At 49.9% G+C, this 12,457-nt stretch overlaps 1 protein-coding gene across 2 annotated transcripts in view; it reads right to left on the reverse strand.

Annotated features, from left to right (window-relative positions):
* Positions 1-1,962: 1,962 nt before the first annotated feature.
* Klhl29 (kelch like family member 29) overlaps positions 1,963-12,457 on the reverse strand; it is a 303,934-nt gene continuing 293,439 nt past the window's right edge. For both annotated transcript variants that reach the window (XM_021201749.2, XM_029540694.1), the window contains exons 10-14: positions 12,259-12,441; positions 11,889-12,069; positions 5,762-5,955; positions 5,363-5,507; positions 1,963-2,605 (exon numbers count right to left, since the gene is read on the reverse strand). In XM_021201749.2, the coding sequence (XP_021057408.1) occupies positions 2,422-2,605; positions 5,363-5,507; positions 5,762-5,955; positions 11,889-12,069; positions 12,259-12,441 (887 nt within the window). In that variant the 3' untranslated portion in view covers positions 1,963-2,421. The remainder of the gene's footprint in view (positions 2,606-5,362; positions 5,508-5,761; positions 5,956-11,888; positions 12,070-12,258; positions 12,442-12,457) is intronic.

Genomic DNA, 12,457 nt, shown 5'->3' on the forward strand with positions numbered 1-12,457 from the left:
CCCCCCCGGGCAGAAGTGAGGGTGGTAAAAGCAAGCTGTGGGGCTTTTAGAGGCTGTGATAAGAAGAACATAGGAGCTCAGGGAACAGGCTGTATCAACTCCATGGTATCTCTAAGTCTCTAAGTCAGCTTTTGACTGTCAGCTGTCCCTTATTGGAGGTTACTGTTCATCTGTCTCTGTCCCCTTGCAGAAGGGTCCTCTCTAATCATCCAAACCTACACATCTGTAGGAGGATACACGCTTCTGATGACCAAGAGGAAGAACAGGACTGTAGTGTCACTGAGGCAAAGACAATGGCACACAAAGACATTGCATTGGCTTCCGAGTCTAGATCTATAAATATATTTATTATAATATAACAACTTAACAATAAACATATACTATATACAATACCATTACAGAGAACCCTGTTTTATATCATTCACAGAAATAGCCAGTTTTGCTCCAGTGTGATAGATGAGGAGAGAAACGGAATTTCAGTGTCATCCGCGGAGTCTTGTTGACCACTAACACCTCCCTTGGAGGCAGACACACACCAATGCTCACATTCGCCCTGCCCCAGGCAGTTAGAAATCTGTGCTCCAGTCCTTGGGTTCACACTTGCACCCTGTTTGACATAAATACTTTAAATGACATACAATGTATGTAGTTTTGTGCTTATTACTTTTTTTAAATAATAAATAATATTAAAAACTGCATAACGAAGCTCGGTATCTTGTCAAGTGGGAGCCACACTTGTAATGCTAGATGCTGATGCCCGTCGTTAGGACTGGAATTTTGGGTCATCCAATACTGAATGATGAAAGCATGTAGTGTCTCTTTCTCTCTGTCAATGGTCCTTGTCATGATGTGATGGCCAGCGGACTTTCCAGGTAGCAAAATGGTGTGTATTTGGTACTAACTTCAACTAAACAGCACGGTGGCGGCGGCCTTCTTCCTGCCCTGGAATGGAAACTGATGACCGGGTGAGGTTTGAGGGTCTAAGGACTAACGGGAAGGAAGGCCTTTCTCTTTTGAGCCTCGCTGGGACCTCTCCTGCCTTCCCTTTTCTCAGGTTACTATGCAGCAAGGCAACAAGGAGAGTGTTTCTGCTTGTGCCTCTCAGGCCGTGGCTGTCATGGCTCGTCTAAGAAGGCTGTCCCCATCCTGAGAGCTCTCGTGGCAGGTGCCTTGAATATATAGCTATAAATATCAAAAATAGTCTCCTGTGCTTTGTAGACATTTCTTCTCCCTCCCTCCCTCTCTCAGTCCCTTTCCTGGGGCCTGGGTCGTCAGCTTTACCTCATGGAGGGAGCTGGACTGATGTCAGAAGTCAGAACCATGTTCTTCTAGAATAGACCCTTCCCTCTGACAATGCCTCCACATGGCACGGTCTTCCAGGACTGTCTGGGAGTTAACTTTTTTCCAAAAATAAAGTGGGGGGGCATGGCCCACCTCAGGAGAGATCCTCTATTCTGCACATAGAAAAATGAGAGCAAGGGGCCTACCTCTGGCGCTACCTACAAAGAGCTTTGGGAAGTCCCACAGCGTTGTCCCTCTTGTGGCCTCCTTCTCTCGGTACTTAAAAATAGCCTTTTGTGTATCAAGAAAATGCCTCGGAAATCTAAATAATTCGTACTGGCTGAGAGAAAGCTAGCATTCCCACCATGTCCTTCTGCAGCAAAAACGTGGTAGACAAAGCCATGAAGGACAGGCGGCTCTTCCCAGTGACCCCTGCGGCTGCCAGCCCTAGCTCTGCACGTGCAGCCGGCCCTCCATCCCGTCTGGTGGCAACCAGCCCCTCTCCGAGGCCTTGGTGCTGCGCAGTTCCATCCCTCCTTTTTCTCTCGGCCACTTGAAAGTATACATAGGTTTAAGAAAAACCAAAACCAAAACCAAAAAACTCCAAAAAAAAAAAAAAAAAACAGATTTCAAAATTCTAGAAAATCAATTTACGAAAAAGAAGAACTCCAAAAAAAAAAAAAAAAAAAGTAGGAATCAAAGTGATAAGGACACTTTGACCTTATTCCAAAAGAGCGTGATGCCCCAAATTGTCACAGGATAACTGATCTATGGTGGTTTAGGGATCAAGCTTGCTCTGCAAGAAGGAAAAAAACAGCTTCTCTCCCAGTTGAAAAATATGTGAAACTATTGCACCGGGCAGAGCGAGCGCCCTCTGTTCAGAGCTAGTGCCTTGCTGGCCAGAGAGCCCGGGCTCCGTGCATTCCAGGTTCCTGCTGCCCGGAGCACTGTGCCCCGCTTCACCCAAAAGGCGAGGATGATTTTCCTACATTCAATGTAGAGAATATTCGAAATGTTAGCGCAGTGAGTTTCTTGATTGTGTTTTGTGGGCCTCTCGTTGGTGTTGAAAGATAACCATGTTGTGTGGCATTCGCCTCACCGGACTTGTCCCATAGACTTGTCTTGGGCTTTCTGCTGATGTCAGCCGCTTTGAATATACTTCTTTATCACAACACAGCCGTGTCTGAACACAGGACAGGGCATGTGGGGTAAGAGGGTCCATGTGTTGGTTGTGGGTTCATAGGCTTCCATGTTGCCCAGGGCTGGTCCCTCACTGCTCACAATGCCTCCGGTTGCATAAATTTTACCATCGAGCACCACGGCACTGTGGGAAGGAAAGTGAGGGGCAGAGAGTTAGGCCATGAGTCTCCATATTGGTTCTGGAGACAAATCCCAACACGGGGCTGGTTGTGGGGCCCATGGACACTCTTGCAGAGGTCGTGTGGGATCTTGATCTTTGTAGCTCCCTGACCTGGACCAATAAACAACAATGTAAAAAAAAAAAATAACTCCAAGTTTTTCTCCCCCAGCCTCGGCTCCTGGAATGAAGACTTTGAGACTAATTACTTATTAACAAATGCATTGGCCTTAAGCTTTGGCTCATGAGAGGCTCCTAACTTATTTAACCCATTTAAACTATTCTGTGTCTAGCACTCTCTTGAGGCCCAGCCTGCTCCTTTCTCCACGTCTCCTCTGTGTCTCTCAGCGTCACCCTGAGTTCTTCTACCTGCTGGTTTGCATCTGTCTCCTCGGTCCATCTCCCCTGCATTCTCTTGAAGCTCTCCCCCCCCCCTCTTTTTTTTAGTACTCTATTTCCCAGAATCCTCTCTCTTCCTGCCAGTGTCCCACCTACTCTTTCTTGCCTCTGCTCATTGGTCATTGGCTTTTCTATTGGCAGGTGATGCTAATAAGAAATTCTCTCTACATAACAACTAGAACATTTTCCCTCCAGGGACACTCAGGACCTCGTGCAGCGCTATTCTGAGGGGAGAGATGCTCATTTTCACTAGGCTTCCCTCCCTGCAATGCTGAGAAACTAAGGGCAGCTACAGAGGGGCTGCTTCTGCCCATCTCTGGGCCTTTACTGGGCCTCTTTTCCTACTGAGTCTGCTGACTGTTGGGAACAAAGCTCAGAATGCCAAGAAACAGAACAGGGGTTGGAGCTACCAAAGTGGCACATCTGTGACGGAGGCTTTACTGCTGTCCAGGGACCTAAGAGTCCTACCTTCCATCCTGTCTCCTCTGTGTATGTGACCTGGGCTGCTTCCACCTGTAACTCAAGGTCTAAGCATGCTCTGCAAGATGGCCAGTAGCTCTCCCGAACCTGTCCCTGGGTGACACTCCCTCACTGGGGACTGCTCTTGCAGCCAGCTCATCCAGAAGTCCAGTGTTGTCCCCTTCTCTGCTTCTTTAAACTTTGCTTAAATAATTTTATTTTATGTATTTTTCTTGCATGTATGTATGTGCATAACATGCCTGCCTAGTGTCTGTAGAAGTCAGAGGAGGGCATCCGATCCTCCTGGAACTGGAATTGTGGATAGTTGTGAGCCACCATGTGGGTGCTGGGAATCGAGCCTGGGTCCTCTGCAAGAGCAACAAGTCCCCTTGTCCACTAAGTCATTTCTTCAGCCCTGCATTGGCTTCTTAATGCACTGCAACTGTTGATATAGTCACACTTCTAGCCCCAGAGTTTTCCTTCATCCCATCTAATGGCTAGTTCTTGAAAATGGACCCAGAAGTTTTCCAAGGCCCTGAACAGAACACAGCTGGTGTCTAGCTTTCTTACCAGACACTGAGGCTTCTGTCAGGTTCTCTTCTAGTTCCTTGCTACCCAGAGTGTTCATGCTGCTCCTTTAGGGCCAACTATTTCCCTGCTACTCTCAAAAGGCCCTCTTCCTCCCCATCCCAGCCGGGTGCTTAGTCTCTCCTGCTCCTTGTAGTCTCTGGTGAAGCCCGGGCCTCTTCAGCATTGACTCGGTGATCCAGTCAGACCACGAGTGCTTGTGGTGCTGGGGTGGGGGTACACCTGAGGGTCACAACTCCACCAGGAGCCTCTCAGTTCTCCGATCTGCCAGAGGAGACAGACTTCCTCAGGCCAGAGAAGCTAATTATCCAAGATGTAGTACCATGTTAGGAGTGAGGGTTTTATCTCCTGTAGTAATGCTATACAAACAATAGGTGCTCAATAAATGTTCCTTGTTATTCCTAGCTGAACACGCAGTCATTGCCTCTGCATCACAGGGTGTCTTCAGGGAGAGCCTGCTATGGAAGTGCAACTAGTGGGGTATCTGGGACCCTTCTTTTTACTCTTCTGGAGGAGGCCAGAAGAGTAAGGACTGGCGTCTCACTGACCTGAGGTCAGGGTCCTAGGAACCCATCTGTATCCCATCCCTGCTTCCCCATGTGCTTTCATCCTAGGAGACTCTAGAACACGCGCGTCAGTTGTCCCTGGGAGGATAGCTCTGATGTCTCTTCCAGTGTGAGATCTGTATCCCATCCCTGCTTTCCCCATGTGCTTTCATCCTAGGAGAGTCTAGAACACGCGTGTCAGTTGTCCCTGGGAGGATAGCTTTGATGTCTCTTCCAGTGTGAGATCTGTATCCCATCCCTGCTTCCCCATGTGCTTTCATCCTAGGAGACTCTAGAACACGCGTGTCAGTTGTCCCTGGGAGGATAGCTTTGATGTCTCTTCCAGTGTGAGATCTGTATCCCATCCCTGCTTTCCCCATGTGCTTTCATCCTAGGAGACTCTAGAACACACGCGTCAGTTGTCCCTGGGAGGATAGCTCTGATGTCTCTTCCAGTGTGAGATAAGGTCCTGTGGAGCCACAGTGTGAGGATCCTGGGCCAGCTTCCATCACGGGATGCTTTCCTGGGTGTTCCCAGGGGCTCCATGATGTACCCTAGCCCTGACATCCATTCTGTGGGTAGGTAGGAGGGAGGGCCATCGCTCCAGACTTGCCATTTCTTTAGTTTGGGGAGGTAGTAAGTCCTGTGATGATGTTTCTCCTGATGTGGTTTCCCCCGTGCACCCCTCCCCTGCCTCACTCCTTCAGAACCCCAGCTGAGGTACCCCCTTCACCTGCAGAACTGCCGAGAGTGATTCATGTTCGGCCCCGCCTTGATGTTGCCTTTTTCTGGGTCGTAGATGGTGGTGGCTCTGGCATAAGCTCCTCCCAGGATGAACACAAAGCCATTGAGGGTGACAGCAGGTGCATATTTGTTGTCTGTGAGAATGGCAGAGCAGGTGGTCAAGGACACTCCCTCCTCTTTCTTTCCCAGCAGTGTTTCCAATAGCAGCGTGTCACTGATTACCCAGAGGACAGACTGGGGAACAGGAGCAGCCCGGCCCTTGACTGGCTCACCCTTCTCTTGGCACCTGCATCCCCATCACACCTGGACTTTGGGGTCACCTCCTGCCCGCACCTAGATATGGGACTGGGGGGACACCACTGCTTTGGACAGGGGACCCAATTCTTACCTATCATTGGGGACTCAATGAAGCTCCACGTGTTGGTCTGTGGCACATAGGACTGAAGGACACCTGCCGCTCGCCCTGCCTCATTCACGCCACCGAACACATAGATTTTGCCACCACACACAGTGGCTGCTGCCGAATGTACCGCCTTAGGCAGAGGGGCTACTGCCTCCCATTGGTTAGTGATAGTGTCGTACCTGTGAAGGGGAGAAAGAGAGAGTCCTTGTGCAAGGCAGGCCGCAGCCCAGGGCAACAGCACATGGGAAATCCAGCATTGCTTCTTGTTGTCAGCATCAATCATAGCCTAAGCCCTCAGATGGAGACACAGGCTTGAGCCGCTTCCAGGTGGTGCGCCGAACTGGCGCTGTAGGCCTCCTCTTGAGCTGCACTGGGCCTTTTGCTGCCTGCCAACCTCTGTGTAGATCCTGCCTTTGCTTACATGGTGAGCATCTCTGGGGGTGATGGTGCAGCCAGCGTCCACTTGGGGAGACCAGGGTGAACTAAGTGCCATTTTTGCCTTCAAGTTGGTGCTGGCCCAGTGGGGAGAATGTGCAAAACCCAATAGTTGTGAAGGATGGTGTGTCATGATGATGAGGGAGGGAGCCAACAAGCACACAGTAGGAAACCCAGCACACAGTGGGGTTAGCCCACTCTGGAGAGTGATATGGGGTTGGGCCTAGAAGGGTGAATAAGCTATCGGTGAACAAATGGGGTAAGGAGGGCCACTGAAGGTGAAGAGGCAAATGAGTGCCCACTGGTGTTTGAGGGGTACCTAGCATAGTTCATAGAAGTTGGAGGTTGGGTAAGTTAGAAAACCTTAAGTGCCAAGCTCAGGGATTCGGGGTTTGTGCCCTCTCCAGTGGGGAAGCCCTGAAGTTTAAGCAGGGAAATACTACAACAGACTAGAGAGACCACTGGGGCTGCAGGGCCGGAAGGCTGGGAGACCAGTTAGACCAGTCATCCATAGGAAGCTTAGTGAGAAGTAAGTAATGAGTTTGGGTCAAAGGAGGATGGGTGTGAAGAACTGGGCCCAGGAGAGGTGAGGGACATTTGCTGCAGGGACGGAGCAAGCAGCTGAGAGAGACAGGGTCGCTTAGGGTACTTTGGGGTCTCTGTCTCGGAAGAACTGGGAAGGAAGCCAGCAGCCAAGGAGGAATGCAGTTTTCATCAGTGTCTGTGGGTCCTTGTCAGGGTTGAAGTTAGCTTTGGGGTCACCAACACAGGATGGAAATGAGAGTTAAGGAGCTCACTGGGGACTACAGGTGGCCCTGAGGCTGAGGTTGAGCTCTGGGGAGGGTGGCCTGTGAGGGGTGGAGAGCCATCTTCACCCTGAGGTCATCAGCCAGCAACCATCCGCTGTAAAACAAAGGTCCTCAAGCGTGGAAGGTGGGGTAAAGGCATGGAGTACTGGGCAGATTGCAGTGTTCCTGAGGTCAGCAGGGCTGTGGGTGAGCTGAGAGGCACAGGAGGCACTGTGTGCACAGTGAAGACAGAGACAGCAGACATATCCTTCTCCTGAGGAAACTGAGCCCTGAAGTGGGCAGAGACTGGAGTACCTAGACAGAAACATGGAATTCTGAGGTATTTTTTAAAAAGTAGAATCCTCCCTTATCGGCATTTACCAGCCACCTCTGTGAGAAAAACCTCCTGGTAACATGGTGTATCAGCAGGATTAGGATTCGGGGGTCAGGTAGAAGATCCTCTGTGCTGGAGTTACCTTTGCCTAGACTCTCTTTCCACAGGTACTCTGAGAGTCATGTGAGACCCCAGTTACAAAGCAGGAAAGCATGATGGCTGGCCAAAAGGCTTGGGCTCTGAGGAATGGATCATCTGTGTTTTAATACAGAATTCTAAGTTCCCATAATAACTGGGTTGCACAGTTCTCCAAATGTTATCAGCGGCTTCTCCTGAGCCCGTGGAAATAAACTCTGGCACGAAACGGGTTTTGTTTTAATGTTTGGGGGTGTCAAGTAAATTTTTGTATAGATAGGAGGAAGTCCAAAGGCTTGAACGAAAGTTAACTAAACAGCCAGGCTCTAAATCTTTGCATTCTGCATCCATAGATGCCATCAGCTGCAGATATGAAAAATCTGAAACTGTATTTGTATGGAACATGTCCAGATTTTCCATTGTTTTCAAAGCAGTACAGTATAACAGCTTTTTACATAGCATCTGCATTGTATCGGGTATTGTAAATGGTTTGAAGCATCTTGAGTCTGCAGCAGGATGTGTACAAGTATTCGGATGTGGATACCATGCCGTTTTATACGGGGACTTGAGCACCTGGAGATGTGGGTCTACAGGCCACATCCTGGAACTCGTCCCCTGCGGGTACCAAGGGAACTTTATGGTATAAGCAAGAAGAGATGGCACATGACTGGGTCCCAGCACTCAGATGTGACCCAAGAGTTCCGGGCCATCCTGGGTAACATAGGTCCTATTGAGAGAGATGGGAGGGAGGAAGGGAGAGGGAGGAGGTGGGGTGGGATGGGTGGAGAGCCAGAGAGAGTGACAGAGAGAGGAAGGAGAGAGGCTAGGAGAGAGAAAACACACAGCTGGGGACCACAGGGACCTCGGAAAAGCCTTGAACCTCCCAGCCTATGGGAATCTGTTATTTGTCCTTGTAGGACAAAGGTTCCTGGGTCCCGTGTGGTTTCTGATAGGTATAGCAGATGCTAATTAAAGCAGAAGGAGTTGTGAGCATGTTAGCAGGAGAGGGTGGAGGTCGGGGAAGGCACAGCTGCAGGCACATTGCTGGAGTTAGCAGAGAGAGGAGAAAGTTTCTTGTTTTTCTTGAGAGAGGGACTCATGTATCCCAGGTTGGCCTGGTTATTTCTAAGTAGTCAAGGATAAGTGTAACGTCTGAGAACACCCAAGTGCTGAGCTCACAAGTGTGGACAACCATCCCTACTTTGTGTAGTTCTAAGGATGGAATTCAGGGCTACCTTTATATCTAAGTAAATACTGCACCCCGGGACGTTTGAGTTCTCAATCCATGGCCCCATTTACTATGGGAAGCAGGAGGTGGGGTGGACAGGAGAGCCTGTGTACGGTTGAGGAGAGACAAGAGGAGAGCTGCTTTTAAGAGGAAACGGCTGACAGGGCAAACCCAAGAGTACCTTGCAGCATTTGGGACTGGGTGGAAGCTTGAGTCTCTAGTGCATAGTAGGACCAGTCTGAAGGATGCTAGGATTTCCCTTACCAGTCCCAGGGAGAGGTGAAAGGTAGAGAATAAGGCTGAACAGATCTGCTTCACATACAGTTTGGAATGAAGGAGCAAAGTGAGAGAATGGAGAAGTGCAGAGCCACTGAGGGGAAAGCGGCAGGGACAGCTGCTGGGATGAGCAGAAGTAGACCTAAGGGGGGACAGTGCTGTCCTCCCACTCGGCAGTACTTCTGTTTAGTGCTCCGAGGAGGTAGCTGTTCCTTGATGCTCCTGCCTGACTGCAGCTGCCCACCACTTACTGCAGACCTCCTGGCTCACTTATCTCTGCTCCATATGTGTCTGCATCCAAAGCAAGGACCTGAGCTTGCTCACCAGTGAGTTCAGTCAGCACAGAGTCGTGAACAGCATACGGCTGCCATGTTCTCCCTGGGGGTCTCCTTTGGATAAGAGCCATCATTAGCTCCCTAGAGCTAGGTACTCTAGGAAGAGGGTCTTATGTGCACCATGTCCTGATTCTTGAGTCAGGGGAGGGGATACCATGTGACATCTGCTTCTGGACTTGGGTATTAGAAGCCAAGCTGTCTTATGGGGCAGCTGTGGCCGATGCCATTCAGTCGTGGATGAATGATATATAGAGAACAGGCAGTGAAGTAAGTGTCTTTTCAGGGCAGTGTCAGAAGTTCAGATATCTGTTTTTTAAGCCAATATGGCAGTGAGCCAAAGAGCTTCCACAGAAAGAGCTGAGAGATGAGAAAGATTATGTGGCTGTTAGCCCTCAGTCTTTCGGCATAATGACACATTCCGCCAAACACAAATTTCCTGAGAGTTTGTTATTCCAGGTGGCTGATTGCCAAGCCATGAGCTCTCCCGTCAGCTCAATCTGTCAGCTTCCTGCTTGAGAAGGATATGCTAATGACATGCAAATGACCCAGCCGAGTGAGGCGTTCCGCTATCATTTATGCAGTAACCACAGCTCCTGCAATATATTGCTATAAAATATTAGACCCAGTTATTTATATAATGATATAATACAGGTTTGTCTATGGCACTGTTGTTTTAATCTATAATTATGTAATCTTGTTCTATTCCTGTAACACGGTAATGTAATATAATTATAATACACCATATATCTCGCTCATTATCAATATAATAGCAATTTGTACCATTAGTGCGTCCTGGGGAACAAAGCACCCTCATGTCTATCGCCATTAGACTGACCTTCCTGTCACCCTGAGTTCTCTTCACTGTGGCCATGTGGCACAGGGACTCACTTACCCAAAGGGGATTTCTCCTTGGGTACCAGTGGGTGCCTCTTCCCCCACACCCTCCACTCCCTCTCATGGGCATCCCCTAGGGCTCTTCTAGTCTTTGTCCCATCCTACAGGCCCAGATGACAGATCTGCATGGGCTAAGGGAGCACTCAGGGTCCCTCAGGTCTCTCTGGGATCTCCAGCTGCTCTTTCCCTCACCGGGCCTCCTGGGGGTGGTCTCAGGTGCTTCGAGCTGACATTTATTTTCCAGCCAGTTGGAAGGCTGGACTTCGTGGGGAAGGCCAGTACAGGCAGCCCCCGGGGCCTCAGAGAACTGCTTCAGGGCCCAAGAAAAGCAGAAAGAGTAGAGATTGTCTCTACCTCTCCATCGGTGTGTTTGATTCTTCAACAAATCCCTGTATTTATCAACAAGCAGAACTTTGCAAAATGAATAATCAGCGTCTTAGGAGATTAAAAATAGCTGACAGAGGCAAAGCAAGATGACATCCTGCTCCGCGGACTCCTACATAGCAAATGTCTCCTTGCTTGTGTGTTTATTATTGAGCCACACATGCCTGGGAACTGATGCTTCCCGGGGAGCTTGGGACCACATCTGGACATGCAGCAGGTTATGCTGAAGACCACCCAGGGTTAGGACTGGTCTGGGTCCAAGCACGGTATTAACATGCTCATAATCACCCAGGGACTTCTCAGTAGCAGCAAATCAATGTGACAATTAAATGTTGTTACCAAGCCATCTCTGGCTCCACTTGGGGGAGTTAAAAGCCTGCAGTGAACATTCAGAACCTGTCTCACTCTGAAACCATCCTTGCTGGAACATTCATCAAGTGTCCAATTAGCTACCCAGGGGAAGAAAAAAAAAAATGAAATCGAGGGGTATGTGTGGCTTCACAGGCAGAAAGGATGTCACATTGCAAATTGTGCTTTCTGATGGCAGCTGACGGTGTGGGCCAAGGTAAGGGAAAGAGTGAGTGAAATCACTGATCTACTGATCGAAACTGGGGCTATAGCCTGGGGCCAGGCCAGCCTCATATGCCTCTCTATGGGGCACTAGTTTCTCCCGAAGCAACACGGAAGTCTTTCTGCTCTGCTAGCTGGTGGTCCTCTCCCAGAGGTTCTGAGCATCTTCTTTGAGGTGACTCCACCCATTCTCTTACAAGAGCAGCCTCACTGGCTCAGGAGGAAAGTATCTTGGCAAATGTCCATCAAAAGGGCAGTACCTACTCCAGCTTCTGGCCCTCAGGCCTCTGCCCGACTCATACCACATCCTCCACAGTCTGGCTGGGGTAGGGTGGGAGACAGCCTGGGACCTAGAGGGCTGGCCAGACTGTGCCCTTACAATGCTTAGTTGGTGAGTGGTTTCTCTTCCTGGCATCACTGCCAGTTACCTGGCATGTGTGGGATGCAGGAAAGATGTGTGCAACCCTTATGTGGTTGGACAAAGTGGCACAACCACTGGCATGGACCATACTTGGGACATTGGTTTAAGCTCCTGAATTCTAATATGACTCTGGTCAAGCTCTCTCACGTCCTTTCGTGATTGGACCTTGGGACACCATCCTTGTGTTAGTGACTTGCGTCTTGTGTTCACTTCCTGATAAACCTGGAATCAGTATTAGGTAGGTGCTGTTGCAGGTGCAGAGGGAGCAATGATGCGACATTAGTGTTCAGTGACAGACTGTGGCTGCCTCACCTCTCCACATGGTCCACGTTGCCAGCCACTCCAAGTCCCCCAAGAGTGTAGATCTTCCCATCATAGACGAGGCTATTGTGGCGACAACGAGGGACAGTCATTCTGGAGACCAGGTTCCAGTTATCCAACAGGGACATGTAGCACCAGACATCAGCCAGCGTCACCCCTGATTCCATACCACCTGTGAACAGTATGGGGGTACATAGAACAGAAAGGGTTGAGGAAGGGGCTAAGGACAGGATGCCCAGTTCCAAGGACAGAAGCAGAAGGTTTTATTTGTAAAGCAGATACTCTGGGGCCTTGACCTTCCTCAGCCCAGGTGCCTTTGGGAAGCCCATCCCAGTTCCCACCCAGCCCTCGGGAGCCTCACCTGAGAGGTAGATGTTGTCCCCAGCACTCACTACACTGAAGAACTCGCGATCATAGAAAGGCAGCGAGGCCAAGGGGTACCACTTGTTGTTCTGTGGGTTCCAGCAGGTGACAGCCACCAGCGAGCGCTGGGTCATCCCAACCATCTGACGGCCCCCAACCAAAACGATGACCTCGGCCACACCTGTGGGGACATGGAT

Source organism: Mus pahari, chromosome 7 (assembly GCF_900095145.1).
Source record: "Mus pahari chromosome 7, PAHARI_EIJ_v1.1, whole genome shotgun sequence".
NCBI classification, from domain to species: Eukaryota; Metazoa; Chordata; class Mammalia; order Rodentia; family Muridae; genus Mus; species Mus pahari.